The sequence below is a fragment of the Poecile atricapillus genome, chromosome 7 (genome assembly GCF_030490865.1).
Source record: "Poecile atricapillus isolate bPoeAtr1 chromosome 7, bPoeAtr1.hap1, whole genome shotgun sequence".
In the NCBI taxonomy this organism is placed as follows: Eukaryota; Metazoa; Chordata; class Aves; order Passeriformes; family Paridae; genus Poecile; species Poecile atricapillus.
Window position 1 is genome coordinate 22732911 of NC_081255.1, and position 26940 is coordinate 22759850.

Genomic DNA, 26940 nt, shown 5'->3' on the forward strand with positions numbered 1-26940 from the left:
TTCCCAATCACCACAAAATGATCTGCTAGTTTGTGGTTGGGTAGATTTTTATCCATCAAGCTACATTAATGAACATTTGCAACATCATGCATTAGATGCATACCAAGCATCTTTCAGTTTTCAGGGACATTTTAATATTTAACAGTACCTGTGCTCTTTTGAGATGATTTTTTTAAGCAACAGATCCTGACCTCTGCCTGGACTTACTACCCCTGCTAGTTAGATTTCATCTTTAACAGCACTTGTTTTAGAAAGAATTAGGCAATATAATGTTAACTGTAAAATATGACATTTTCCTATTATCCTAGATAACATTTCTCTTTCAAGCACACACTGCAGTCAGAATCCTATAAAAGATGTGTCCAACTACAGAACACAGTCTTTTTCATAAAATAAATGTATAAACTGCACAGCACCTCATACTACATATAAACATTTAAAAAATATTTCAAAATATTTTAAGTAGAAGCAATGCCCTGCTAGAACTACTGGTTTCTTGCAGAGATCTTCCTGGAAAACAGGAAGATGTGCCATAATTTGCTGTCATTGCTGTGGGCTCTGTATTGCTCTGTATGAGTAGCTAGAGCACACAGAAACCGCTAAAAATTTTAGACAAGGATCATCAAAATGAAAGTTAGCCTGAAAAAGCACACTACTGTAGTAGCTCAAAATTAAGAAATTGTAAAACACAGGACAGTCATTATTCAAAACCTGGCTAAATCTGGAAGAAAAATTGTCTCTGCTCTCTGTGTGGATATTCAGTTACATTCCCTGACTGTCATGGTAATTTTTAAATTTTTTTTTATTTTAATATGCCAACCTTAAATGGATTTAAATAAACCTACAGCTTATCAGTGGCAGAGAACTGTGGTACCTAAAAATAAAAAAAGCCAGGAAGCCAAGAGAGCACTGAGCAAAGGGCATTTTGGACTCCCAACTTACCTAAGTCTCTGACAGATGGAAGTGTCCCCAACAAGGTTATTCTAGAATAAAGTCTCCCCCTTGTGGATCTCTCACATAATAAAAACTCCATCAAATCCTTAATTGCATAATAAAGTTTGTGTTCCTTCCTTTGCAGGTAAGAATTTCAGGGGCAAATTAGGAACATGTCATGAAATCATAGTACATGGTTTACTTAACTCTGTGGGCTTGATCCCATCTCAGGCAAGACAAGCTGCTCTGCTGTAAGATACATTATGGTTCTGTGATAAATTCATTTAAAAAACACTAGAATCTTCAAGATAATTTGATTCCTTCTCATCTCTATGCTTAATTATGAAGGCTGGTTTAGTGAAGCCCCTCAAAACTATCCAGCCCCGAACGTCAATGGTTTAATGAGGCAAAAATTCAAATTCCAAACTCATTTGACTTAATAATTACTAAAAATAATATAAAATATGGCAAGATTCCCACCTGATTTTAAGTGCACAAAGTTTATTATCCTAAAAAAAAATACTTTCATCCAAGAGCAACTTTTTGCAACTCAGAGATTAAGGAGCTATAGCAGCACTATTTGCAGACTGACTCTTCCTCAAACACTTCATTAATACACTATTCTCTGATCTGCATTAATTTAGAGGGATCACCAAGATTTCTTTGCATATGATAACTCACATTATCATAAATTAAGAAATCATGGTGACCACTTAAATTATCATGTTGATCTCAATTCACTCTTAAGGTATTTTAAAGTGTTTCTAACAAATCATACATTTTGACTGCAGGATTGATTTTAATTTTTTTTATTTTCTAAGAAACAAAATCCTTGATGGCTTGAAATATTATTCAATTACATATGTGACAAACTCATATTTTATTTGCAGCACCAACTGTTGAGTCAATACTGGGTAAAAAGCTTTTTAACTATCCAGAGACATGTTCTCACATACACCTCAGAATCATAATATAATGGTTAAATATTTATTTCTTGCAAGTTCTGGGATAGTGCTACGTTTCCTACTTTCATTAACATTCTCTTATTTGTATGCAGTAATTGCTTTAAAAATATTAGCATTGTAATTTCTTGCTAGCAGTATGATAAATCAACAGAAAGGCTTATCCCCATTCCTCCTCACAGAAGAGTATAATTCTGCTTCCCTCAATGCCAGTGACAAAACCTCTTTAATTTCAGGATATATCTCAAAGAACTAATGAAAGATGTCGCTTTGACAGTGTAGGACTCCTGTCCTTTCTAACTGCAGAGCAGAGGCAGTAGCTAAGCAGTGCTACACTCAATGTGCCTCTGGAGGAAGCAACAGCTCCTCAAAGTAGAAGCCACCACTTCTTCACTTTCAGTACTTGACCTCTCAATAATAGCTATCAGCAAACCATATTTTCTGTTCAAAATGTGAGATTTTTTTTTTAGGATACAACATCTGGCAATTGGGAACAAAAAGAGATACCATTTATTCATTTCAAACATCCATCAACAATGTCAACTGCTGTTACTCTGGGACAAGCAGAGGTGAAATGACAAGAATCCACTTTCATCTCTGAATTCACGGCATTTCTAATTTTTTTTGCTCCAAGAATTCAGCTCAACAAAAATTAAGTACGCACTGCTAAACTGTGGAAGGCTACTAAAGCTAAGTGCAGCGGTTCTGATCTCTGATGCTTGACTCTTGGAAAAATGGGCTTGCAGAAATGATGAAGGAAAAGACTAGAAAGTCCTGCAAAAAAACTCTTCAACACAGTAAAAAAAAATGACATATTTTACTGTATGCTCAGAGACTGCCTGCTTATCTTGACAGTATGGATGAAGAACTACAATTCTTACTGAATATAAAATAAAAGGAGAAAAATAATTGGTAATTACAATATTGCAGGCTATATTTAAAAATCATTGTTAGTACTAAGTGCCCAGATTTTCTGGCAAATAGTCTCCATACATGATCATCCGGCACCACTGAATGAGGTGTATTGCTAGTAGTGACAGACATTTGTCATACATGGTATTTCACAACTAGAACAATTGTTGAATTTTATCCCTGAAGAGAAACATCTTTACTTCCACATACACAGCTTGTGTGTCAATACTCGCACTGTGATTATGGATTAATAACTTCAGAAACTGTCATACAGCCTCTACATATATGTGCAGACTTACTTTCATTAAATGCACTACAGTAGGTACAACACCATGTTGTACCCATGAACATGAAAGGAGATTTTCCTGTTAAAGCAAATTATTGGATTCAGAAACAAGCACAAGAATGATCCAGACATTCAGTCTACTGCTGTCATTCATGCATGAACACATACCAAGGATGAATTTTGTATAATGGTCATTCAGCTTCAGGTCATTCAACCTGACAGATAATTCCAAGATTCTATATGGGAAATTAAGGAAGCTATATGGTGAAAAATCTACCATTCATTGTCATTTCACACCATCACCTCTGTGCTATCAAAATAACATGTACCATTGCTGAACTCATTCCTGCCTTACCTTCGCAAGCCTGTTGTTCTCAAACAACAGATACCTCCCATCTCCTTCCAGACCTCCCAGTCTTTTCAAATATCATGTCCCTTTCACAGCTACAGAATTTTACCTTGCTCTCTTCTTGGAGCTCTCTTCACATTCTTGAAAACCTCCCCAACTCCCTCATTTCACTTGCTATTCAAGCTGTCTTCTCTGCAGTTTGCAGTGTCCCACATGTTCTCTGAACATGTCTCACCATTCCTCAGTTCTTGCTATCTCTCTCCCTATTCTTACCATCACCAATCCTGCACCCTTCTTTTTCCAAACCATGAATTCCTGCGATTTTTTACATTCTCTATTTTTTATTATGCATGAAACCTATGTATTCTGGGATTGTAAATCTGTGACAAGTACATGGACTACCAAATTAAATTACAAAAATAAATACATCATTAAGAGACAAAAGCCCCTTTCTCCCCAGTCTCCTTTATGGTAATGCAGTGTCCCCACTGCTCTGTATACCATAATGGCACAGCTCTCTGCATGATCTCATGTGCATTAAAATAAGACAAAGCAAGCTGGGAACACAGCAGGGATAGGAGAATATTCTTTTTGACCCACAGAAGTTAGGTGGAAAAGTTATTAAACCTTCAGCAGATTATTACTGTGAGGCATGAGCTGTGTGAAATGAAATTCAGAAATGGAGTATCTATGGCGTTTGGGCTATATTACAATATATCAAAAAGCCAAAGGATCACCTTTCTCCAAAACAGAGGGAAACATTAAAATTACCCTGGAAAATAATAGAACAGTGATTTTAAGTATGGCATTAAATTAATGAGAGCTGTTTGTGAGTCTGGAGAAACCAGTATGAAGTGTTATCAGAACCAGAAGGCTACTCACACATGCATCCCATAAAACCCACAGAAGTCTTTTCGATTACTGCTGCATATAAAAACCATGTGCACGTATATCTACACTTATCACTACAGTCATGTTCAAGAAGAACACAAGAATTACAAGAGTGCACATCAGACAGTAGGAAGCCCAAGGCCAAACTTGCTTTTTCTATAGACATTACATTTGAGAATTTCCAGGACAACCATGTAAGAAAGCAAATAAAGCCTACAAGGCACCATCATGTGCTATTTTTCTGTGTTAAGAGGCCTACAGATAACTCTTGCATAGAAAGTTATGCCAGAAGGAACAATAAAAATCTCTGTATATCAAAGTCACTAGTCTTCACACAGTACCTCTAAACTGAGCCCAGTAACCCATTTGACAACATATCTTTCAGAAGGTTGTCAGTCTGGATGTGAAAACCTAAGAAAGTTGTGAATCCTCATTTCTCTTGCTTATTTTCTAAAGTAAATTTTTACTGTAAGATGTGTGTGCACTAAACAATATCTGGGGTTTTGGAAGAGGAAGACCTTGGAATTTCCAGGTGAAGACAACAAATCAAACATCATCCAAAAAGCAGAGGAATCTGCCTTCTGAGAAAATTACTGAAGCTTGAGTATTTCTCTGGCATGGATGTGCCACCTTGCTCACTTTATGTCACTACATCTGTCCTGTGAGTTATCAAAGCTTAGTCTGCCTATCTCTGGTAAACAAGTATTATAGTCTGACAATACAGCCTGGTAATTCCTCTGTCAAGGGGAGGGACATAATTTTGTTCACCATTAAAGAAGTGCCCCCAATTTCTAGAGTGGAAACTATGGGTGACAACTTCTGCTTCCCAGACAGGAGATGAAAAGGTCATTTGTGCAGGAGACTTTTTTTTTTCCTATGACAAAATGAGCTAAGAATAAACACCTACCTATTGACGTTGCCCTCCAGTAAATAAACCTCATTCTTTAACCCTTAATAATATCATCATAAACATACATTTGTTCTGTACCTAGAACATACAGCATTACAAACATAGCACTTCACCCTTCCCCCGCTTCTGCTGTGCAAGGGAGAAGAGAAGCAGCGGCACAAACACCCAACCTCGGGCTGGAGCCCGGCTCCTGACCCCGGTAATTCCTGCCCCCGGGCCAGGCGCGATGGCACCCGGAGGCCGCTTAAGCCAACCTCGACAGCGAGGCAGGCAGGGCACGCCGACCGCGCCGAGGGGAACGGGGGCAGAAGGGAGAGCTCGGCAGGCTCGGGGTCGGAGCCTCCCGAGGGAGGGGGGGCAGTGCGGTGTGCCGGCTGCCCCGGAGCCGGGAGGGAGGGGCGGTCCCGCGGCCGGTGGCTCACCTTGTGCTCCAGGACGCTGATGTAGCCCTCCAGGAGGCCGGCCCCGACGGGCAGAGCCGGGTGGCGCTGGCCGCGTTCCGGCGGGCGGCTGGGCACCGCCGCCACCTGCTGCTGCCGCCGCCGCGCCTCCGGGTGGCCCCCGCCGATGCCGATGCCGCCGTACATGAGCAACAAGCTGGTGCACATGGTGGTGAGCGCCAGGCAGACGGCCAGCCCGTGGCGCTGCGGGGGGCAGAGAGAGAGCCGGCTCAGCGGGCTCCCCCCGCCGCGGGGCCCGGCGGGGCGCGCCGCTTCCCCGCCGGCGCACCCGCAAGTTTCACCCACCAGACACCCGGCAGAAGTGCGAGGAGAGAACTGGGGAAGCCCCTCCGTCCTACTCTCTGCCCCCTCGCCAGCCCGCTCCCGTGCCTCCCTCCTTCCCCAGCCCTGCTTCCTCGCCTCTTCTCCCTCCGTGCGCCCGGCTACCCCGCGCCTCTCACTCCCGTGCCGCCGTCCCCCTTTGGGCATCTCATTCGTGCATTTTAACGAGTGTTGGGGACTGTAGCGCTTCCCCCCGCCCAGCTACCTCCAGCCTCGTCCTTTAAGCAGATCGGTTTTCTGTACGCTCCTTAAAACGCACACACACGCAAAAACCCCCAAACCTCCAGCAAGACGAATAAAAGAAAGCAGGCGGAAAGTTCTTGGCCGCCGCCACCAAGGTTTGACCGCCTTCGCGCGATGCCGGAGAGCCGCGGGGATGCAGCCCGGCGAAGGCTGGAGCGTGTGCAGGGTGCCCGGGGCAGCTCCGCTCCGCGCCGCTCCCCTGCTCTCCTCCCCGCCGCCGGAGCCGGGATGAGCCGTGCCAACAATGCACTTACCATCAGGGTCTTCATTTTGTGCGCCTCCCGGCCGCCAGTCCTCCCGCTCCCCGCTAGGCTCGGCATGGCGGGGAAGCCGCAGACATGGCTCGGCCAGGGAAGCGCCGCCGTGGCGGGGATTAGGGGGGAATTACACTCGGCCGGACCCTCGGAGCCTGCCAGAGCCGGGTCCTCGGCTGCCCCGCCTGCCTCCGCCTCCGCCCCCGCCTCCTGCTGCCGGCGCAGCGGCGACTTCAGGGCAGGTGGAAGTTAACTTCTGCCTCCCGCTCGGGCGCTGCTCCGCCGGCGAGCCCGCGGCGCGGGGGGGCGGCACCGGGCGGGCACCGGGCGGGCACCGGGCGGGCGGCGCCTCTCCAGCCCCGAGCGAGCAGGAGCAGGGGCTGGAGCTCCTTTCCTTCCTCCCTCCCTCTGCCCAGGCCTCCGTCCTGCTTGTGGTACCGGGGCACGACCTTCACGTTACATTATTTGTATTTTTACCTAGTGGAAAATTTCTCGTTCTCCCACCGCTGCCTGGGTTTCCTGGAGCTGGCAGCGACCAGGCAATACTTTAAATTCACGTTAATAAAAAAATAGACGCTCTCGACTCCTTGTGCGGTGCTGACAATATCCCTTCACACAATCTTGCCTAAGCTCTAACAACCGGTTTCAAACCCTTTTGACAGAAGCTTTCTTCATCTTATAAATCAAATCTCACAGACTTGTTCCCCATGCCATCTCTCTGGTTTCTGAAGGCGGACATTTTCCCAATCTCACAAGCAGCCTTCTAAAGTTTTTTATTTTCTTTGTGTTAATAGTTTATGGTTCAGTTGTGAAAACTTTTTCAGACCTCAAACTACATAGATCTTTTGCTGTGGGAATTCCACGTTTATAAATGTGCCCCTTCTAAACAAGCCATTTTTAGGGTTTATCTCTTACAAAGTTATTAGACTGACAGCATTAAAAGAAATCTATCTCCTAATCATGGAATTATTTCACTTGAAACTACTCATCGAAACAGTAGCTCTAATATATATCTTCTCATCAAACCTACAGCTATGTAGTATTAAAAATTACATTAAGGAGAAAACTATCAGCAGGGTAACTCCACCGTGGTCACAATAGCACCTTTCTCAAGGCTGGAATTGTCATTGAAATCCATTTTTTTATCTTTGTTAATTCATTGGAGGACCAACAGTGAAACAAATGCCATCTCTAGCATGGGCACAGCATGCTGCAATTAGTGCCTTTTAAAAAAGGAAAAAGAAGCATGAAGGTGTGGCTCACCAGCGGATAACGCAGTAAACACGCTTTGTCATTTCACAGAAGACGCCAGTTGCACACACACTTGCTGTTTATGCAGTTTGTAGGGTTGGTTTCAACAGAACCAGTTGTTCAGACAAACAGAGCAATGTAAGAAGAATCTTATCAGGTCCTGGTAATTCTTTATTATGTGGTTGCACTTGACACTCAAATTAGTGAAACAAAGGACCAACTTGATGAATCATGGAAAGCAAATTATCTGTGGCTCTCCAAGGTTTCCTATAAGAGACTACAAAAGGCAGCTCATGCATTTTACAGTGCCGTTTCTCAACTACCAGCAAGCAGGTTGCTGGTGACTGACCTTTCTGAGTCTTCCGTATGTATTTTGCCATGCCAAAATGAAGCATCATTTTTATGATTTAGGCTCATGGCTCTGTGTTAGACATCTGTTACACAGTATGTCTGACCAAATTCATTAAACTTACGGGTTTTGGTAGAAGAGGCTGATTTAAAAATCTACTGATAAAGGAGACAAACTAAATTTTCTAATTTAATGCTTGACTTGAATAATGTCCAGCTTTCTGCTTGTCAAGTATTTAATTAGATTGCCATTTTGGTCATAGACCATATTCTTGGCAGTCAAATGCTCACTGAAACAAATACAGTAGTGTAATGTAAATCCTACGGAGGTTTTTGTGTAAGTACAGGAACTTTAAAAATCATCTGGAAAACAGCCCAGCTATTTAATTTAATTTTAAATTCCTATGAACTAATAGTTCTAGCTATCTGGAGGTTTGGGGTTTTTAACGCTATTGGAATCTGCATACATGTAAATACGAATCTGTATATCCAATAACTAGATTTGCAAGGAGGAGAGCATAGGCTGCACTTACAAGCATTTAATCAACTTGGAAATGAGTCAATACAGAAAATTTCTTTAAGTCCATTTGACTTTCTGCTTCAACCAATTTATTTTCTGTATGCAAGGGATAATGAACAATCCATGCATTTCTATTCCTCCTTAGAGCTGGGGGTAAAGACAGATTAAAACATAAACATCTTCTTTCCCTAGCCCAGGAGAAAAAGTGGCAAAGTGGTAGTAAGGCTTTTCAAACAAGTCTGACTGAGGAGAGCTTTTCATCTGCATGGAATGGTCTGGGTTGTGTCCTCTTCAAACTTACCCTTCCCATTTTCATCTGTCTTGTAGCTACAGGCTACAAAATAGCCATATGGAATAAAAATCTGCTTGTGACAGCCTCAGGAAGACCTAAGATGCTAATGACAACATAAAAATCCATGCAGAATGAGAAATATGTGTAAGAAGTAGTGGTGCAGAGAGAGACAAACCTCTCAAAACTGAAATGGACTTGGAGCAACAAAGCTCTTTCACTGATTTCTAAATAAAACTGCTCAAATGGCAACTTCCCCTGTGATGTCTGGATGTATGAAATAACTACCTTCTTATAATGCATTTTAGCCCACTTTGTCGTTCAGAGATTTCCTTAGATAGATATAAAATAACCCCTTCAAGGTATAGCTGATTTCATATGAAGTTCATATAGAGATTATATAGCATAATTTACACCTTAATACGATGCACAGTTATAAACATATTTTTGACATGATGATTGGCCTGCAATGAATACTCAAGTGGAGGAGCCTCTGTGCCAGTGCACCTCAGCAACTGGTAGCCAAAATATTCAGTGGAATTTGGGATGAGGGCAATGGTTGGTGTTTCTGTTGATGATCCAGATGTTGTTTTCTCTAAGAGCACTGTCTACTGCCTGTGTGATCTTGCTGTCCCTGTCTTCTTTCCACCATGGCCACAAGCAGGGTGTTTGCACATGCAGTCAGCACACAGAATGCCTCTAAATTGGAAGCTGCAGCTACCCTTCAGCCTTGTCATCTCCCCAGAACAAAAGCCCAGACAGTTTTAAATGTTTAATTATTTTGTGACTCATTGATGGCAATGTGGCTCCTTTGCTAAAAAAAAAATTTAAAAAATTAAAAAAAAAATAAAATTAGAGAACTGATTTAGATCTGTGACTAATTTTAAAGAGAATAAGAAAAAGGAAGTTTTTGTTTATCTACCACCCTTCACAAAAGAGTGAGAAGAAAAGGGACCTGGTGTGATATAAGTAGTTAAACTCTAGGTGAGTTCTGCATGTCACTCTGCAGGAGTGCTGAAAGCACTTTAAAACATTCCCATCACACTATGTGTATGAAAGTGTTTTTCAAAAAAATATTAGTGATAGATGTACTTAAAATAGATTGATGGGGAGAGGTTAACTGTATCGGGACCACTTCATTATCCTTACGGTTTTGAAATACAGAGTTATGAAGACTCTATAGTCTTTTCTATAGGGAAACGTGAAAAAATATTTGTTAAATATTTAAAATTAATCTAAAAGTGACTCCTGGTAAATTGCATCATTTTATCATTTCCATTATATTCTGTGGTCTGTGAAGCCCTGTATCTGTGTCCTCAGGAGCTGGGCCTCCTGGCTCTACTGAAATAAACTCCTACAGCCATTTTATCCATCTCTGCTTGCTGGGCCAAGAAGCTCACTTGGAAGTATAAAGCTCCCACTTCGGCAGCCTCATGAGGGTTGAGCTTAAACCATGACTGCTAGCACAGAACAGAATATTGCTTGTCCTGGGCCTGCAGCCAGTGACATTTGGGAGGATGGCTGGGTGTGCCACATTTCAAAGGAAAAAAGCAAGCTTTCTTTTTCTTTGACTGACTACCTAGAAAAGTTAGAGTAAAGGTGCTAAGGGGGTTGGAATATGATGGGAGTTTGTGTGGATTAATGGACAGCTGGGCAGTCAAAGGTATATAGGAGATGAAATATATCGCACTGATATCACCTCCATGTGTTGTTTTATTATTTATGTATATATGAAATTTTAACCTCGTTTTCCTGAGAGAAAGGGCTGCATTTTTGCCTTGCAACACAACCAATGGAAAACATTCAGCAGCCAGCAAAGTAATGAGCCTACACTATAGATTTTTCAAACTGCCCAGTGATTCATGAAATGCTTCTCAAAACTGGAAATATGCATTGAGGATTGGTCAAAAATGGTAGAAACAATATTATAGATCAGTCAATACTGCCTCTCCTTTATGAAAGCAGGCTGCCTTTGAACTTCTGACAGAAGCAAACAGTGATAGATGCATAAAGAAATGAAATATTGCATGGAAATAGAAGTGCAAATGAAAACAGGAGGGGGAAATAGTAAGATAAGATCTGCTGAATCTGCTGTTTTCTTCCTTCTTATTTCTAAGTTTTCTCCCCAATCTAAATAAAGGTATTGGATGTTGCAGAAACAAAGTCTAGATCAACTGAACTGACTCATCTGCTTTAAAACCACACTTGAAACACTGTGCTTCATTCTAACCACTTTTTTAGAAGTTAAACTAGACATATCCTGGAATATACACTGCACTCGAAATTCCTCATTTAAAGTCAGAAGCGTTGAAGGTTAAGAAATTTGCACAGGAGGCTTGAGATGGAGTTTACCCAGTACCACTTGTGGAAGCAAAACAGGCATGACCAGGAACTTCTTCAAGGCCTTTTGTTTTACTCTTCACTACCAAAACAAGAGAGGAAAGGCATATATTCTGTATATAAACAGAGCACAGATTTAATACATGGACTAAAGCAACTCAGGACATTCTAGCTATGATTTGGTGAGAGATTGGATAAATTTAAATACAGGGTATCTTTGCTGTAATATATGAGATCTTAAGAGGATCCTGAATGGCTCAGTTTTCAGTCTACGTATGTTTGTTCCTTTAGAGAGAAAAACTACACCAACAGGAAGCCAAAATGTTAAATGAAACAGAATTTCTAAACTTTTAAAAATAACTTAACAATCAACTATCAGACATTAAGCATTAGAGCAAAAAAGGAAGCAAAGAAGGATAAGTGCTCATTATGGATCGGTTTGCAGTTCTTTATGTATTATTAGAAAGTCAATAGAAAACTCTCCTGCTATTTCTAACACAAACATCGCTTATGATGACAGGCTGAACAACAACTGCGGCAACAAGGGGATCCACTAGCATCCAACTGAAAAGGCACAGTCATAGAATCAAGTAAAGTCCTTCAGGGACAAAGCTGTACAGATCTTATGTTGGTAATAGCTACTGTTCTTATCTAAAGGTTTAGAGGAATCATCTTTATTATCCATATAGTATTTCACTATATATCCATACGTGCTAATTCAGAGCAGTAAGTGTGTCAATGTAAAATTAACAGTAGAGAGAGTAGAGCAGAGTAGAGCAAGAGAGAGTAGCTGTCAGTGACTTCTGCCACAGCTCAGCAATTTCATGCTTGAGTCGTGTGTGGTCCTGAAATTATGAAGCAGCCATCTTTGTAGTGTACAAATGTCTTCTGTTTACCCAGCATACTCCAGAGACAGATACATAAATAAAGTCTTGGGGGACTCACCTTACTGATGAGAGGTCCTGAGTACTCTTGTTTCCCAAGGAAGTTGACAGAGATGGAAGGAGGAGCTCTGCATTCGGGTGAGCTGCCTGTTAAGACAATGTTGGTTCTGGCCATTTGCAGAACCAGATGAGGACAGACCTCTGCTACCAGACACCAGGGATCTCGGGCTGGGGTGCAGTTATTTGAAAGGTATGGAGACAGTGACTGTGTTTATGTAGCTTACTTGGTTAATTGCAATTGGACATGGAATCTAAACCTTCAAGAGAATACAGAGCAGCTATAAAATTATTTCCTGTGTCCAAATCAGGTCCTACAAACCACCCTAGACAAGTCTTCTAGCCAGGATAAATGAGTATTGTAGAACTAGCCTGAAACAGTGGGAGAGTTTCCTCACTGCAATAGATACCTAACAGGATACTTGAAACCATCTGCTGAAATACATGAATTGTTTTCCTTTATGATGTGCTGTGTCCTTGTTGAAACATTTCTGGCATATTATTGATATTTGTCACTCTTAAACAAATACAGAAAACAGGCCTTCTCTGCTCCATGCAGGATAGATATCTTTGGCATCTACTGGCATCCTCAAATCATGGATGAGAGCAAATCCATGGCTACATACATTCATTTTTCTTTCTAACACTTCAGGGCAGAGGACCAAGTTCAGCTCAGCTGCAGAGCTGGATCCAACATTTCCTGCAGCAGCTGTACCCTTCTTTCTTTGAATTGTTAATAATATGTTATCACGTTCCCTAGCCTTTGTCACCCCCACCTGCCTTGTGGTTTTTATTCAAGTGACAGAACTTCAGAAAATCCTGTACTTTTCCCAATCATGAAATACATTTTATTCAAGGTGATGATTATATGTCTATTCTCTCCCATAAACTACAGGGCCAGGAACATACTAACTGGAGTTTTGCTACAGTGCTTTTACTGCCATCTGATTATTTCCTTGGTGGGAATGGCATTTGGCCTCAAACCCTCATATTTATCTATTTACTTTATTTTTCCTTTTAATTTATGGTTTATTTTGGTTTAGATGAGATTAATCTGATATCTTCTCCTTTACAATAGTTTTGCATGGTAGCTAATTTTATTTGTTACCAAAAGCCCCCAAATTCCATAAGGTTTGTTCCATTTTGCATGTGCCTGGTACTTGAAATGTGAAGCTGAGCTCTGAAGAGCATGTGCTGTTTCTATCCTGACTTCAAATAAATGAGGCCTTAGGCCATTTACCGTTTAGACCATAAATTCAGATGTCAAAGGAACAGGTGGTAACGTGACACAAGCTGTTCTTGCTCATTGTATGAGCTTCCTCTGCTCAATCTCCTACCACTTCATCTCTGTCACAATCCCGAGTCACTCTCCAGCAATGGTTCCTCCACTTTGGCGGGTTCAGTTTCTGTCCATTGATAAATGAGAGCTTCTTTGCTTCTAAGCAATATCAGCCTGGAAAATGTGGAGCTTGGAATGTGAAAGCATGTCTATTCTGGCACATTAACCCAGGCACAGAACCACATCACTGTGACTAAAGCCTTCTGGGATAAAGCTGGCTCACAGCACCCAGGCTGGAGCCTGTGCAGAGGAGCTTGGGTCCATCTGCACATCAGCTCCAACTCATGAGCAGTCTGCTGTGTTGAAGGGCTGTGGGATGTGGTTCAAGAACTTGCAAACAGTAAAGAACCAAAGCTTAACAGAGAAGTGAATAAATGGGCATGATATATTAGCATGAAATAATGTAATAGTTGCTCTGTGTTCAGTCACTGCTTTTGGAGATGCTTTTGGTATATATTTTGATATCCTGCTCATATTTCGATATCATTCTATTTGCATGTCCAGACATGGACAGCGTTTCTTCCTAAGTGAGGAGAGAAGGAATTATGTACCAGTGTTATTTGTGTAGCTGGCTCAATCATTTTAATCAAACTGACTTTGTAAATTTCTTTGGATCCTCAATAATTTTTTCCTAAGCATTATTCATATTCAAGGATTGTCTACACACTAACTAGTCCTCACAAAATCTATGTGGCTTCATCCCTATTTCCAGAAGACTGTTGTGTAGTGAATGTAAGGAATGTTGCACACTCAAATCCAAGCTGTCACCTTATAGCTCTGAATACTCAGTACCTTGGGTATTGAAACCCACAGAGCCTGAAGTTGGGCACTGAAAATTAGAATAGTGTTTTGGAAATCTGAACCTTCTTGACTTCTTAAACACAGAATTCTTATTTCTCTGCATCACCCGAGGATTGCTGCAATAGCAACCTCTCCCATCTCAGCTTGAAAGAAGTCTCAAACAGAATTGGGTGGGAAGTGACCTCACACAAATACTGGCTTGGAACGTTAGTTGACTCTGATTCTGCACATTTCTAGCTACTATAAGTTGTGAAACCTCACAGTCTTTCCTGAATTACCATTAGCAGTTATCAAAAGCTGATGAGACACATGGGAGATTAATGTGCATTGGAAAAAACCTGTTTTCTTCACTCTCACCAGAAAACAAAGACAGGCTATGCACAGGCTCATTTCATGAGAAGCTGAGCCAGCCTCTATTAGCAAATGTTTTAGGTATATGGTCCAACTCTGGTTTGCAGTTTCCTTTCCTCTGCCTTTTTTGCTCTGCATTGCCTCTCTAGGTAGCAGGGCACAAGGATCCACAAGAAACTGTGCAGACCTGAATCAGAAACCATGAGCCAGGAGCCAGGATCACTACAGTGCTTTCAAACTACCTGTACTAATTGCTCCAGCACATTACACCTACAACTAACACCTGACAGAAACCATTCTCAAATCCCCCATCCTCATCTTCAACTAAAACTACTTGCACCCTTGCCCTTTCTCCTTTCCTTGTTTTTTGGTTTTTTTTAAAAAGCTTTTCTTTGTCCAGCCATTGAGCAGCTGGACTAGGTCCTTCCTGGCTACTCTTCCCCACCATCTGCTCTACCACTTATGTACCAAATCCATTCCATACAGAGCTCCATGATGTAATTGGCTAATGATTGGTCTGCTTGGCAAGCTGCTTTTCAACAGAGCACCGGGTGATTGCTAGCAGAGCTCCTTGTCTGTAGCTATATCATTACAGCATGTCTTTCTGATTAATTAGAAATGCAGTACTGTAAGTTTTAGTTTCACAGTCTGGATATTATTAACTAACATGCAGAAGAAAGACTGCTCTCTTCACAGCTTTACATATTTGAAGGGTGAGAGAGGAAGGGAAGGGATTAGAGGAGGATGGAAAGAGTATATGCAGCAGATACAGGAACAGTGCAGGTTGGGAGCACTTTGAAGGGTGTGTCAGGGATAAACAATATCTGAGCATCACAGACAGTCAAGAAGTAAATCAAAACATTATGAAAATAGTAAGTCTGATCTCCACAGTTTCACTCACACACAGAAGATAAATCAGTGTGGTCTAAAGCTGCCCATGGCTGCTGACATTTCAAGCCAGCTAATCAGGATTTAGAAGTTGAAGATAGTACACAGTAAGGACAGAATGCATTTGGATGCTCCCTGATCATACCTAATATAAGTGAAACATCATTTCTGAATCTTAATAAAGAAGTGGTGTAAAGGGAAATAACATCTCTGCTTCCCTCTGCCTGGAGCTCAAGAACCATGAAAAGGGAGGCTATTTATTCAAGTCTGTGTGATTAAAATATGTTCCTAAACTCAGACCTAAGTATTTCTGTATAAAGATGTTATTGCTCAGCATGCTGGGCTGTCTTGAAAATACAGCTCTGGATCTAAGCTGGATCTTTGCCTTATCTTTTATCTCACCCAAAGCTGCTTAGTCTTTGTGTACACGTGGCCTGACCTATCACTTTTATAGTCTATTGCTATTGAATTGTTCATAAATCTTGTAATCATTAGACAAGGTTAGCCTTCACATTTCAAAAGGGGAATTTTTTTTATTTTTTTTTGCCAGCTGATGTTGGCTGGTTTTTTTCATCTCTGTAACACTACATTATGCAAACCAGGTGCTGACCAGCAGATAGTTCCCTGGCTGCAGGGTGCTGATTCTGGCAACATTGAAACAGACTGAAACATATAGCAATATAGGTTACATAGATCCATTTTATTCCTAAATGCAGGTATTAACAAATTGGCAAAGTTATTGGCCAATTGACTTAAAGTATAAGCATTAAAATAATTCATCCTGAACAATGCGTGGTTTTATTTTATGTTTAGTACAGTAGGCTCACCTGCACGAATTTGCTGTGCTTGTTTAATATCCTCTTTAAGATGAAAAATGATGCCAGTCCTGTGGTAATAGCATCTTTTGACGCTGAGAAAGCATTTCACTGGATTGAATGACAGTTTCTCTTTACTGTGATGGAAATTTTAAAATTTGCTGTAAATGTATTGCATCAGTTACACTGTTCTGAGCAAGGATGCATACTAATGTCACAATACTATCTCAATTTTGACTTTTGAGGGAGACTAGTCAAGGGTGCCCACTTCCATTGCAATTTTTGCTAATAGAAGCAAACCAGTCTTCAAAATATTGGGGAGATTGGATGGAGATGCTAAAGTAAACTGCATTAGAGCTGAGAGCTTGTATTTGCAGAGCTGCCCTTAAAATCATGTCCCATTTTGTTATATCTCTGTAACCCTTTGGAGACTCTAAAACAGAGTCTGCAGGGAACGACAATTTCTGAACCACTTCCAAAATATTCAGTAGATTAGGATTCAGCTAAAAAGGTTTGGAACTGAAGTCATGATAACTCTGAAACCGCTCTGAGTCCCTCACTAACAGCAAAACTGAAAACTCCCAAGTCTGAGGACCTTCACAATGGCCTGCATGGGGTACATTGGGGCTTCAAATGGAAAAATATTTCACTTCAGACTTGGATTTTCACATGACTTTAAGATCGAAAATTCTTAAAAGCACTATGGACTGCTCTCTCATGCTGTGATCACTGGAAGCATGTAAGGAAAAGTGGCTCCTCCCCTTGCAGTGAGATATCACCTTGAAGAAAAAGGAAAAATCCTTATGAATTCCCAAAAGGCTAGACAATTTCTTTATTACATTTCTTCAACATTCCAAAAGAGTCAGAAGTAAACCAGCAGTATTAGGATGAATAAGCCTTTGTCTCTACAAACAGAAAATACTTTCAGTCAAATAAGTCATGTGAGCAACTGCAGCCCAGGTCCTTCCTCCATTCCTTAGCTTCCCCACATTAAATATAAGAACTCCCTTCTGTGATATTTTAGACTTTTTGTACTGCTTTCCTGCATTTGGTGCTGCTTTCCTGCATCAATAATGCTGAGAGAACATCCTACCCCACAGGTACTCTCCAGTGCACATCAACCCTCACCTGAGTCTTTCCCATCCCTATTTCTAGTTCTCCCATGCACCAGATGAGCCTGGAACTTCTTGCAGACAGGTGTTGGCAGAGATCCTTCCACCTGCCATCTCACTTAGAGCCATAACCTGTAACACACCACCAGTCTCAGTGCTACAGATTTGGGAAGCTAGAATTAGTCCCTATGGCAACAGGGAAATCTGCAAAATCCAGGTGAAATGCTGAGAGGTACCTGAAACTCACTAAGCAGCTGGTTCCCATTTATCACAGGCTTCTGCAATTAAGTATAATCAGATCATCATTCCCTCTATGAAAAAGATTGGTGGTAACACTCCGTGGTCAATGAAATATGTTTCTTAGGTGGAATGTAATCCTTACTGTAGTACAGGAGAACCAGGTAAGGTGACAGGACACTTAGTGAGCCCTGAAATCATCATTGTGTAACTGCCATTTTTCCTTGCTCACCTTTACCTTCCATTAACATGGTAAACTGAGGTATCCTAAAGGAAAACCAATCTAAAGTGCTTAAATACTAATCTTCTATTCTCATGCCATAAAGAATGTTGCAACTGAAGGCACTTTTTGAAAATTAGTTACTCTTACTCTCCTCTGAAGTTATTTGTGTTTATGCGCTTGTTACAGGTTCAAGTACATGGTGATCCAAATTAAATACACGTCAACTCAAACATTTAGGAATAAGGCCCTCTAGTTACAAAACCTGAGATTTCAGTAAGTGCTGAGAAGTTAAATACAAAACCAGTAAATAAAATTCAACAAATGTAAATTGAAAGGCAAAATGAACTCATTCTGATGAGTTAATATAATTCCCTTATGGAATGCTGGTTTCCATACTATAATTAATTTTAAACACTAAACCAGTATGTCTGGGTTTTGATAATTATAAAAATGCATTCATCCATGTCCTTGAAAATTATTAATATTTATCATAAGAAATATCCTGTAGACATTAAGAATCAAGGGAGACAGTGTTTTCAGCAAATTCTTAAACAGCTTTACTAAAACAATAATGGAGTTTTAAATACTTGTGAGTCCAAACCAGAGAGACATATAGGGCTAAATCCCCAAGCCTCCATCCTAACATCTACCTCATAAATCACTCAGGCAGAACTTGCACTGAATCTCGAAATCAAAGATTTCAGGACTAAGTATCCCATGTGCTCACTTCATTCCTGTTCCACTGCAGGGAGCCAAGAGTATCAAGTGCTCTAAAAGGATGAAGCCATAATGATTTTATAGAAAGATTATGGATCAGGTACTTCTCTTTCCTTTCAGTGATAAGGAAACTGCATCATGACACTTTTGAGTAACTTCTCTGACATTTCAGCAACACTGATTATCTATAGTTCTGTTCATGGATATTTTTAAGCCTCTCAGCACATTTGGACCTACAGCTTCACACTTGCAGGAACTGAAACTCATCATCAATAGCAATAAGATGCTTCCCTTAAGTCAGCAGGAGTCAGTGGGGGGTTTGCTTGCATAGAAACTGCTGGATCAGATGCCTGCAATCTAGTTACATGTTGGCTTACAGGTTACAATAAACCTGAAAAGCAGAAACTGGAACCAAATATGAGTCATAGCATCTTGAGCTTTCTAAAAAAGTAGGCTCCATTTCAGTTTCTCCTCCATTAAATGAAAACCAAGCCCATATATCTCACTCATTACTGAAATGAAAATTGACCAGAATGGGCTTTCCTTCAAAGTATATCCCAATCCAAAGTCAGGAAATAGCAATTTCATGGACCAGATGATTCTAACATACACACTAACGTATGTGTGTTTATCTATGTACACATATATAAGGATAGATATCAAAACTTCCTCAGGTGACAGGTTAGCTCTTAAACGTTAGATAATTTGTTTGAGAGAGAAAGCAGAAACTCACCCACATAGCATCAAGGATTACATTAGCAATGATCAATAAAGCCCACTGTCCCCTTCCAAAACTGTAGGCAAATATCAGTTTACATGCTCATGAACTGGTGGGAAACAACTCCACAGATTAGGAAAGGGAGCTGACTGTTGGTTGGAATGTTAGGAAATCTTTATGACATTTTGTGGCTAATTTCTGCAACAGACTGAAGGAGCTGGGTTTTCAGAAGATACCCAGAGTTTTTCTTTTTTCATTTTGCTGAAGTTGAACAGCTGAGCTCTGTTTGTGATAGAGACTGTGAAAGCACAGAGGACCAGAGGAGACAGAGCTAGATAAGAAAAGGTGTGTATTCTATGTCCTATCTCTATTCAGTAATTAAAGGAGGCAGGAGTGCAGCGATGTCAGTACAGGCAGATGTGCATCACTCCCTGTGCAGTGATGATGCAGCAACCCGTGCTCCCACAATGCAAATTAACTTACTTCTGTTTCATGTACCAATGGAAAGACTCCAACCAGCAAGTCAGATAACATGCTAAATATAGGCTGACAAAAGAAACAATGAGATTTACATTAATTCAGAAGTATTGAAGCTATACAGGATAACCATTGTGGTGCAAAACAAATGGAACAGCTGATGATGTTTTAAGGGTGAGAAGTTCTTACCTCTGAAAGTGACATTTTAACTGGTTTGCCCTCTCTCTTTGACATTTCCAATTTTGTTCACCTTGCTGACCACTGAGAGAGGAGTGAAAAGAGTTGGAGTGTGTGATTGTAGGGTGCTATTTTTTTATGTCAGCATTCTTCATTATTGAGTTGGCTGTTTATGCTGCTGGTGTGTAATGTTGTGAAGCAGATGAGCTGGTAAAGTATGAAGGGTATTCTATAACCTTTGCTGTACTTTGAATTACTGTACAGTAACTTCCAATTCAGAAAGGCTGCTCTGAGCAAAATCAGAATACAATAAGACAAACTCCATTAGGAACTGATGCACTAGGGTTGTTGTTGGAGGAGGGCAAAATGGTCTAATTAATAGCTATTGCATTAAACTCATGCAGCAGTTGCAGTAATGACACTGATAATATTGATGGCATTGAAGATAGAGTTTAGTATAGAATGGAAATGAGCAGAGTATTCATCTTGAACTGCATATTGCTGTAGGCAGTGGAAGGCCTCAGAGCTTCTTTGTTTTGTTGTTCCACTGTTCAGCTGTTTTTCTTTGATAGTGCAGCTCCAAGCTATTAATATATGTATTTACTCAGGACAGAGCTTGTTCATTTCACTGAAGCCCCACAGCTGACATTTGGCTGCACTGAAGAATAAGCATTTATTGGATTTCATTCCTGCTGTTTGGTTTTTCAGGGACAGCTACATGTAGGTGGATAGTTATCTAAGGGGGTCTCCCAACTTTATAATTTTTATAAAGCATTTCTCTCTTTTCTTTGGCTTGTGAAAGCTGTTGGCAGCAGGGAATGCCAACTCCTGCATCCTGAGATAAGGTTTCATTCTCATCAGTATTTGGCCTCCATTCAGACTCCTGTTGATATGTTCTTTCTTTCCCTTTACTGATGTATCTGTTTGGCTTATTTGTTATTGTTCAGAAATAAACACATCACAGTCTTCCAGTAACCAAGCTGATTAATGTAGGTAGATGAGCTCTACATCAAATGTCAGGGTCAATAAAGCTCCTGCCCACTCAGGTATTAATGCCCACTGTCTCACAAACACCATTTATTAATATGAAATGTCAAATCCCAGAACTGAAACAAAAATGACTGAAAAGGACCAAAACCTAGCAAGCAATCCAGAGCTTGAAATATATCTTGGGAATTCATCACAATAACTGACACCCAAAAGCACTTTGATTCCGAATGGGTCATTACATCCAGCTAAGAGCAAGACAGCCCTGTGATCAAAAGAAAAGAGTCAGATTTACATATACTGGATAAAAACATTTTCTGTACCATTGAATTTGCTGGCAAAATTATTCTTGCCAAAGAAAGATTAATTTCCTTGCCTTTATCCAGAATTCATTCACCTGTCATGTAAACTTCAAGGTTGCAAGTGCTATCCCAGGTGGGACAGAGTTGCAACCAAGCATCCTAGGAGTTTACTCAGGTAAAAAACTCTCGAATACCCAATTGGACAAGTTTACTACACAGAGTGTTCCAGGCCTCCACATACACTGTACAAAACAGCTAGAGCATCCACTTAGACATGCAGATTCAGCTAATTAAAGGATAGTCCTCTGGTGAAGAACTGGTGTAAAAGGCCTGAACTTCCCACTTCAGAACAATGAGAAATTGTTTTCCACTTTAAATACCTCCTTGACTTCAGAAATGGTCTCTTGTGATAGAGGACAGCCCTTCTGCTCCCTCAGTGGCATAAAACACTGGGTCATTTGGTGTTGAAACTTCTCTGAGTGAGTCTTATCTGTTGCCTCAGGAGCATACTTATTACTTGCTTTGTTTATGTTTTAATTTACTTTTCCTAAAGATAACACTTCAAAGCAGCAATTAATATTCTTGTAACCTCTTTACTGGCTCATCTTAACACCTCTAATACATTTACAAAGAGAAACTCTACATGAGGAAGACAGCAAATGTAGGAAGCATTGTAGAGGCCTTGACATATTCTCAGCCTTTACCATTAATTTCTATGTTTAGTATTAGTAAAAATTGTAGGTTTTGGTTATTCTAGGTTATGAATTTGTATGATGGCTTAAGCAAGTTATCAGCTTGGTCTTGATCTGTGTCCTAAGATCTCTTAGTCCAAAGCTGTTGATAGCACAGCTGACTGCTCCATTTCACCAGTTATAATGTCACCAGAAAATGCTTCTTTTCCTGGACCTTTCTCTGCTGTTCCCTGGATTCTATAATGAACATGAACAAACTTTTCCATGCATTTACCAAGCTTGTCCAACCATTGGCATAGATCGAAAACAGTTACGACTGTAGCTGGAAACACACTAGAGCACTAGAAACAGAAGCACTGAAAGCTTTCCTTTCCAAAAAAACATGATTCCCATGGTTGTCCTGGTTTGTAAGGTCCAATCCCAAATTATGGTGTACAGGAGAGCATCTCTATCCCAGATTCTCAGCAAATGTCAATCTACCTATGGCCACCAATTACCAAAGCAAGCCGTAGAGCTGATTCTGCTCTTTGCTTTCCCCAGAATAAAGAAGGGTTATTTTTCATTAGCATTTCTGTCAGTACCTCACCTCACTGTGTAATTTTACACTGATATGTTAATATGTGATCATTTGTTCATGATTTGGATTAGGAATGGCTGGCAGGTATTCAGTCTGGATTCACCCATTTCTGTGGAGGAAAAGTTATTAGCTTTGCTTTTCCATTAGATTTATAGGATTACAGCTGGAATCAGACCTGGATCCAAGGAGTTTTGTTATCTCTGATCAATAAGCAATGAACGGGGCTAATATTGTTCATGTAATACGGACACAATATGTCCATAGGATATCGGAATAGCATCCAAACAAGGAATCACAAATCTAGTTTGCTGGGAGGTACCATTTACTAACTGAATTTCTGCTCAATTCTTTGGTTTAACCAAACTGGGGATAAGTCCTCTCACCTGCCCTATATAAATGAGAATGATATTTTACTTGGTACAGGATTTACAGAATAATAAGAATAATAATACAGAATAAGAATAATAATACCTTATACTAAGACAAAGTTTATGAAAGCCAAAGAAACATTTAACAGATAATGTTAGACCTTTAAGGACCTATGTTTTCTCTCAAGATCTGTGCAGAAGAGGTGCTGAAATTTGGCTTCCTGCTCTGACATGCTATGATTGAAATAACCTTCAGACTCGCCAAAGCTTCCTCTTATGTGGGAATCAACAGAAGGGAAATCTTATTGCATTTTTAACAGAAAGCCTCATTACTCTAATTTTGTTAATTGGTTACTAAACAGCTTACCCTAACCCTTCATCTCAAGTTTACATCTGCTCTCATTTTTCACCATATCTTAGTATTTTAGGCAGTAATTTTTTTCTTTTTCTTTTTTTTTTTTTAACTGGGTATCAGTATACCTAAGGCTATTTTGCTGTATACACTCCTGCTTCACTGCTTTTTACCTTTGTGTGAACTACAGTACATTTGTTTGCAAAATAAGCTTCAGGAGTCTGTTACTGCATCCAACAGCAATTTCCCTCCTCTCTTCTGCTACCCCATGCAGGGTGACCATTCTGTCTGGCCAAAGCAAATGCAGCAAAGCCAAGGCTGCCAGATAGAAATTCATATTTTGTTTGACCTTGCTGGGACAAGCAGTGATCTGTGTTATCTACATATTAAAAGCATCCTTCGGGGTCAAAAACTGGCTGTTAGAAAGCAAGGATGAGTAAGTATGCATAAAAGTTGTCCCCAAATCAAATGCTTTCTAGAACTGCATCAGCTTTAACAAGAAATGGCAGCTCACAGCACCACACACATCTTTTTATACTGTCAAACACAAATGCCCAGGAATGTATAGGACATGATTGGCAAGAGCAACCACCAGATCTGCCAAAAAATTTGTGCACCTTGCCAAATAAATGGCAGTCAGATTGGGCAGTACAGACACTGACTCTGGCCTTGGCACCTTTGAGCAGTAAACCTTTGCCCTGCTAATAAATGGTAAAACACAATTGCATTTTGGTTTACCAGCATATGGTCAGAACAGCATTATCTCACTTCTTGAAAAGAAGAATCACTCTTATTTTTACTTCCTCTTTCTTCTCCAATTTTTTGTCATTTTTTTTGAAAAATAATTTCATGTTCTCCTCCCTATGCAGCCAGTAGTATGTGCTTCTGTTACCAGTCATGAGCGATGTTCTGTGCACTGGAGTGCACAACCTGTTTTAATGAGCTCTGGCAGAATATCAGACTCATTCCCCCACCCCCTGTCTAATTACAACCTGCCATTTGTGTGACTCTGGTTCAGGATCTATCCTGATCTATTGGCTACACCTGTTTCTAGGGATTTATGAATAAGCAGTAATAATGAGCTTAAAAATGACCAAAGAATGGCATGCAGCTGCCATATTTTTGGATCTTTTCTACACTGTTTATCCTATTGGTTTGAGATGTTTTTGAGATCTATGTAAAGAGCAAAGTTTCCTGCAATTAATGTATGCTGTCAATTAATTCATTTTTGGTACTTGAAGTAAAGTTGTCTTTGCTGACAAAACAATTTGTGAAGTCTCACCCTTAGTTCAAAGCCCTCATCCTCCAAGGACAAACATACATATTTCACTTTCTGCAATTTAGCAAACATGTTTATATCTAAAGGATGACTGATGTGCTTAAGAGTCAAGCCTGATGAAAGTCTTCAGCAGACCTTGATCTGCAGTAACAGCCTGAAGCTACTTTTGGGTCCCAAATATTGATAAAATAGTTTAAAACAAAGCATTTGAAAATTGCTTTTAGTTCTACTCATTCACCAAGCATGATTGTTTCTGGACTCAGATCCTGGCAGAAAGATACAGGATACATATCTAAGAACTGTGTATGTGGACTGGCCAGGGACACAAATTGCTATAGAAAAATGCCATTCTGATGATTAAGGACAGGTCTTTGCCATCCTTTCCTAATTTTTCTGAACTAAACAGGTCTTCTGCTGGAATAAAAACTGCATGTGACCCAATCAACATGATGCTCAAGTTGCTTTTCAATTTTCTAAGTCTTTATGGATAGAAATACATATGCAGATACACGTATGTTCGTACAAAAAATGCTGGTTTGATTTTCTAAGCTGTCAGTCATTTTCTAACAACTGTAGACTGTAATCCAGGACAAAATCAAAACATACCCTCCCTGCCTGCAGAGATGGGTCATAAAGGTTTTAAGGTTATAAAGCCATCAGCTTACACACTAATCAGATCTTAAAATATGTGTTGTCTGTTTAGTAGGATTGACTTAGGGTCCACTCAAGAGATTTGGAAAATAAAGGTATCAATCTTCACAGTTGTTACCTTGCTTTAATAGAGGAATGAGTCATTTCCTTTGCTTATTCCTGTAGTAGGACACAGTTTAAATTTCCTACAAATCAATCTCAACTTCACCTGGTTACTAAGCAGTCAAATGCAGTATGTTTTTATTAGCCCACCTTCCTGGTAATTCTGTGGCCTGAGCCCAAATCTGGGGCTCCCATCAGGCCCCAGGAAGAAAACTAAAGATGACTGAACAAGTAAAACATGTACAAAATGCCCATAAAGCAAATGCAGAACTACAATTCCCACTACCCACTCATGTCTGACTTGACTGAGTGGTCCAAGTGTCACTACAGTGCAAAGAAAATTAAATTAAATATTTCATTTAAATTCTACATTGGAGAATTCCTTACTGTTATACCAAGAGTATGCAATAAAGACAGTACTTGCTCTTTTTTCTCTCTAGTTATCAATAGTTATCAATAGAGCAAAATTGATAATCTGAAGAAAGAGGAGCTTTATAGGAGATCACCTAAAAAAAATATTATTGAAAGTCCACTTCACCCCGTACAACTATTTAATATGCTTTATGCTTTATTTCTGTATTGCATTTTCAAATCTCTGCTTTGTTCTCTGAACACTTCATGCCATGGTTCATGGGCTGACTTTGTCTGTGCCCAATATCTGCTGCTTTCATCTACAGAGCTTTTTCTGGCTCTGTTATCTGGAATGTGTTCCTCAAGGGCTGGTTAAAGAGTGGATATCGGGGTATTACTTCCCTTATCCAACACACATGGATCTTCCTATGAGACAATGCACAGGTAGTATATTTGTCAGTCTTCCTTTACTTTTGTAAATCAAGAATGTAATCTAGTTAATAGATTTCCCCTTGTTTGCCTATTTACATTTCTACAGCTTAATATATTCCATAAATTAAAAGGCTGAAGGGGCATATTTCAAGTTCAAACTGTGACTACTATTTTACATGTGAAGGCTGCAATATCCGTAAAGTCCCAATTTCCAGAAGTACTACACGTGTTAATTCTGCAGACAATGGTATAATGGTAAACACAGATGTGATAAAAAATACTATCAAATAATTCTAAATTAAAAGTAGAGGAATTCCATTTATCTGCATCTACCTATGACTGCATCAGTATCTGATGACATATACCTCTGCATCTTATGGTTTCAGCTTTTTTGTTGCCTTTCATGGTAAAGACTTCATTCTTTAAACTACTCAGTCATGAGTGCTACATCTACACTACCATCAAATTCCAGGTTTTATTAGCTGGGACCACTAAGTCCTGTTTTCTGCAGAACTGACTGGCATTTTTTTGATTAAAGGGACTGCAGGTACTAAAAAAGCGGTGTTTCAAATTTGAGGAGCACATTCAGAATCTGTTGATTTTGTCAAAATTCATTTCCCAGTTTCATTACACTTAGCAGAAGTCGCTTGCTGCTCCTAGGATGCATAGTGGCCACAGCCAGTGATTATTTTTTAATTATTATTTATAGGTTATTTAATTTCATTCAATCTTCAGGTATTTCTGCTCCTAAAAACCTGAACTAACATATAATGCTAGGATT

The 26940-nt window shown here is 40.1% G+C and overlaps 1 protein-coding gene across 1 annotated transcript in view; it reads right to left on the reverse strand.

The window, feature by feature from the left end:
- Positions 1–6820, reverse strand: part of ST6GALNAC5 (ST6 N-acetylgalactosaminide alpha-2,6-sialyltransferase 5) — a 69764-nt gene extending 62944 nt beyond the window's left edge. The window contains exons 1-2 of the mRNA XM_058842755.1: positions 6523–6820; positions 5666–5887 (exon numbers count right to left, since the gene is read on the reverse strand). Coding sequence (XP_058698738.1) covers positions 5666–5887; positions 6523–6588 — 288 coding nt within the window. The 5' untranslated portion in view covers positions 6589–6820. The remainder of the gene's footprint in view (positions 1–5665; positions 5888–6522) is intronic.
- Between the last annotated feature and the right edge of the window lie 20120 nt (positions 6821–26940).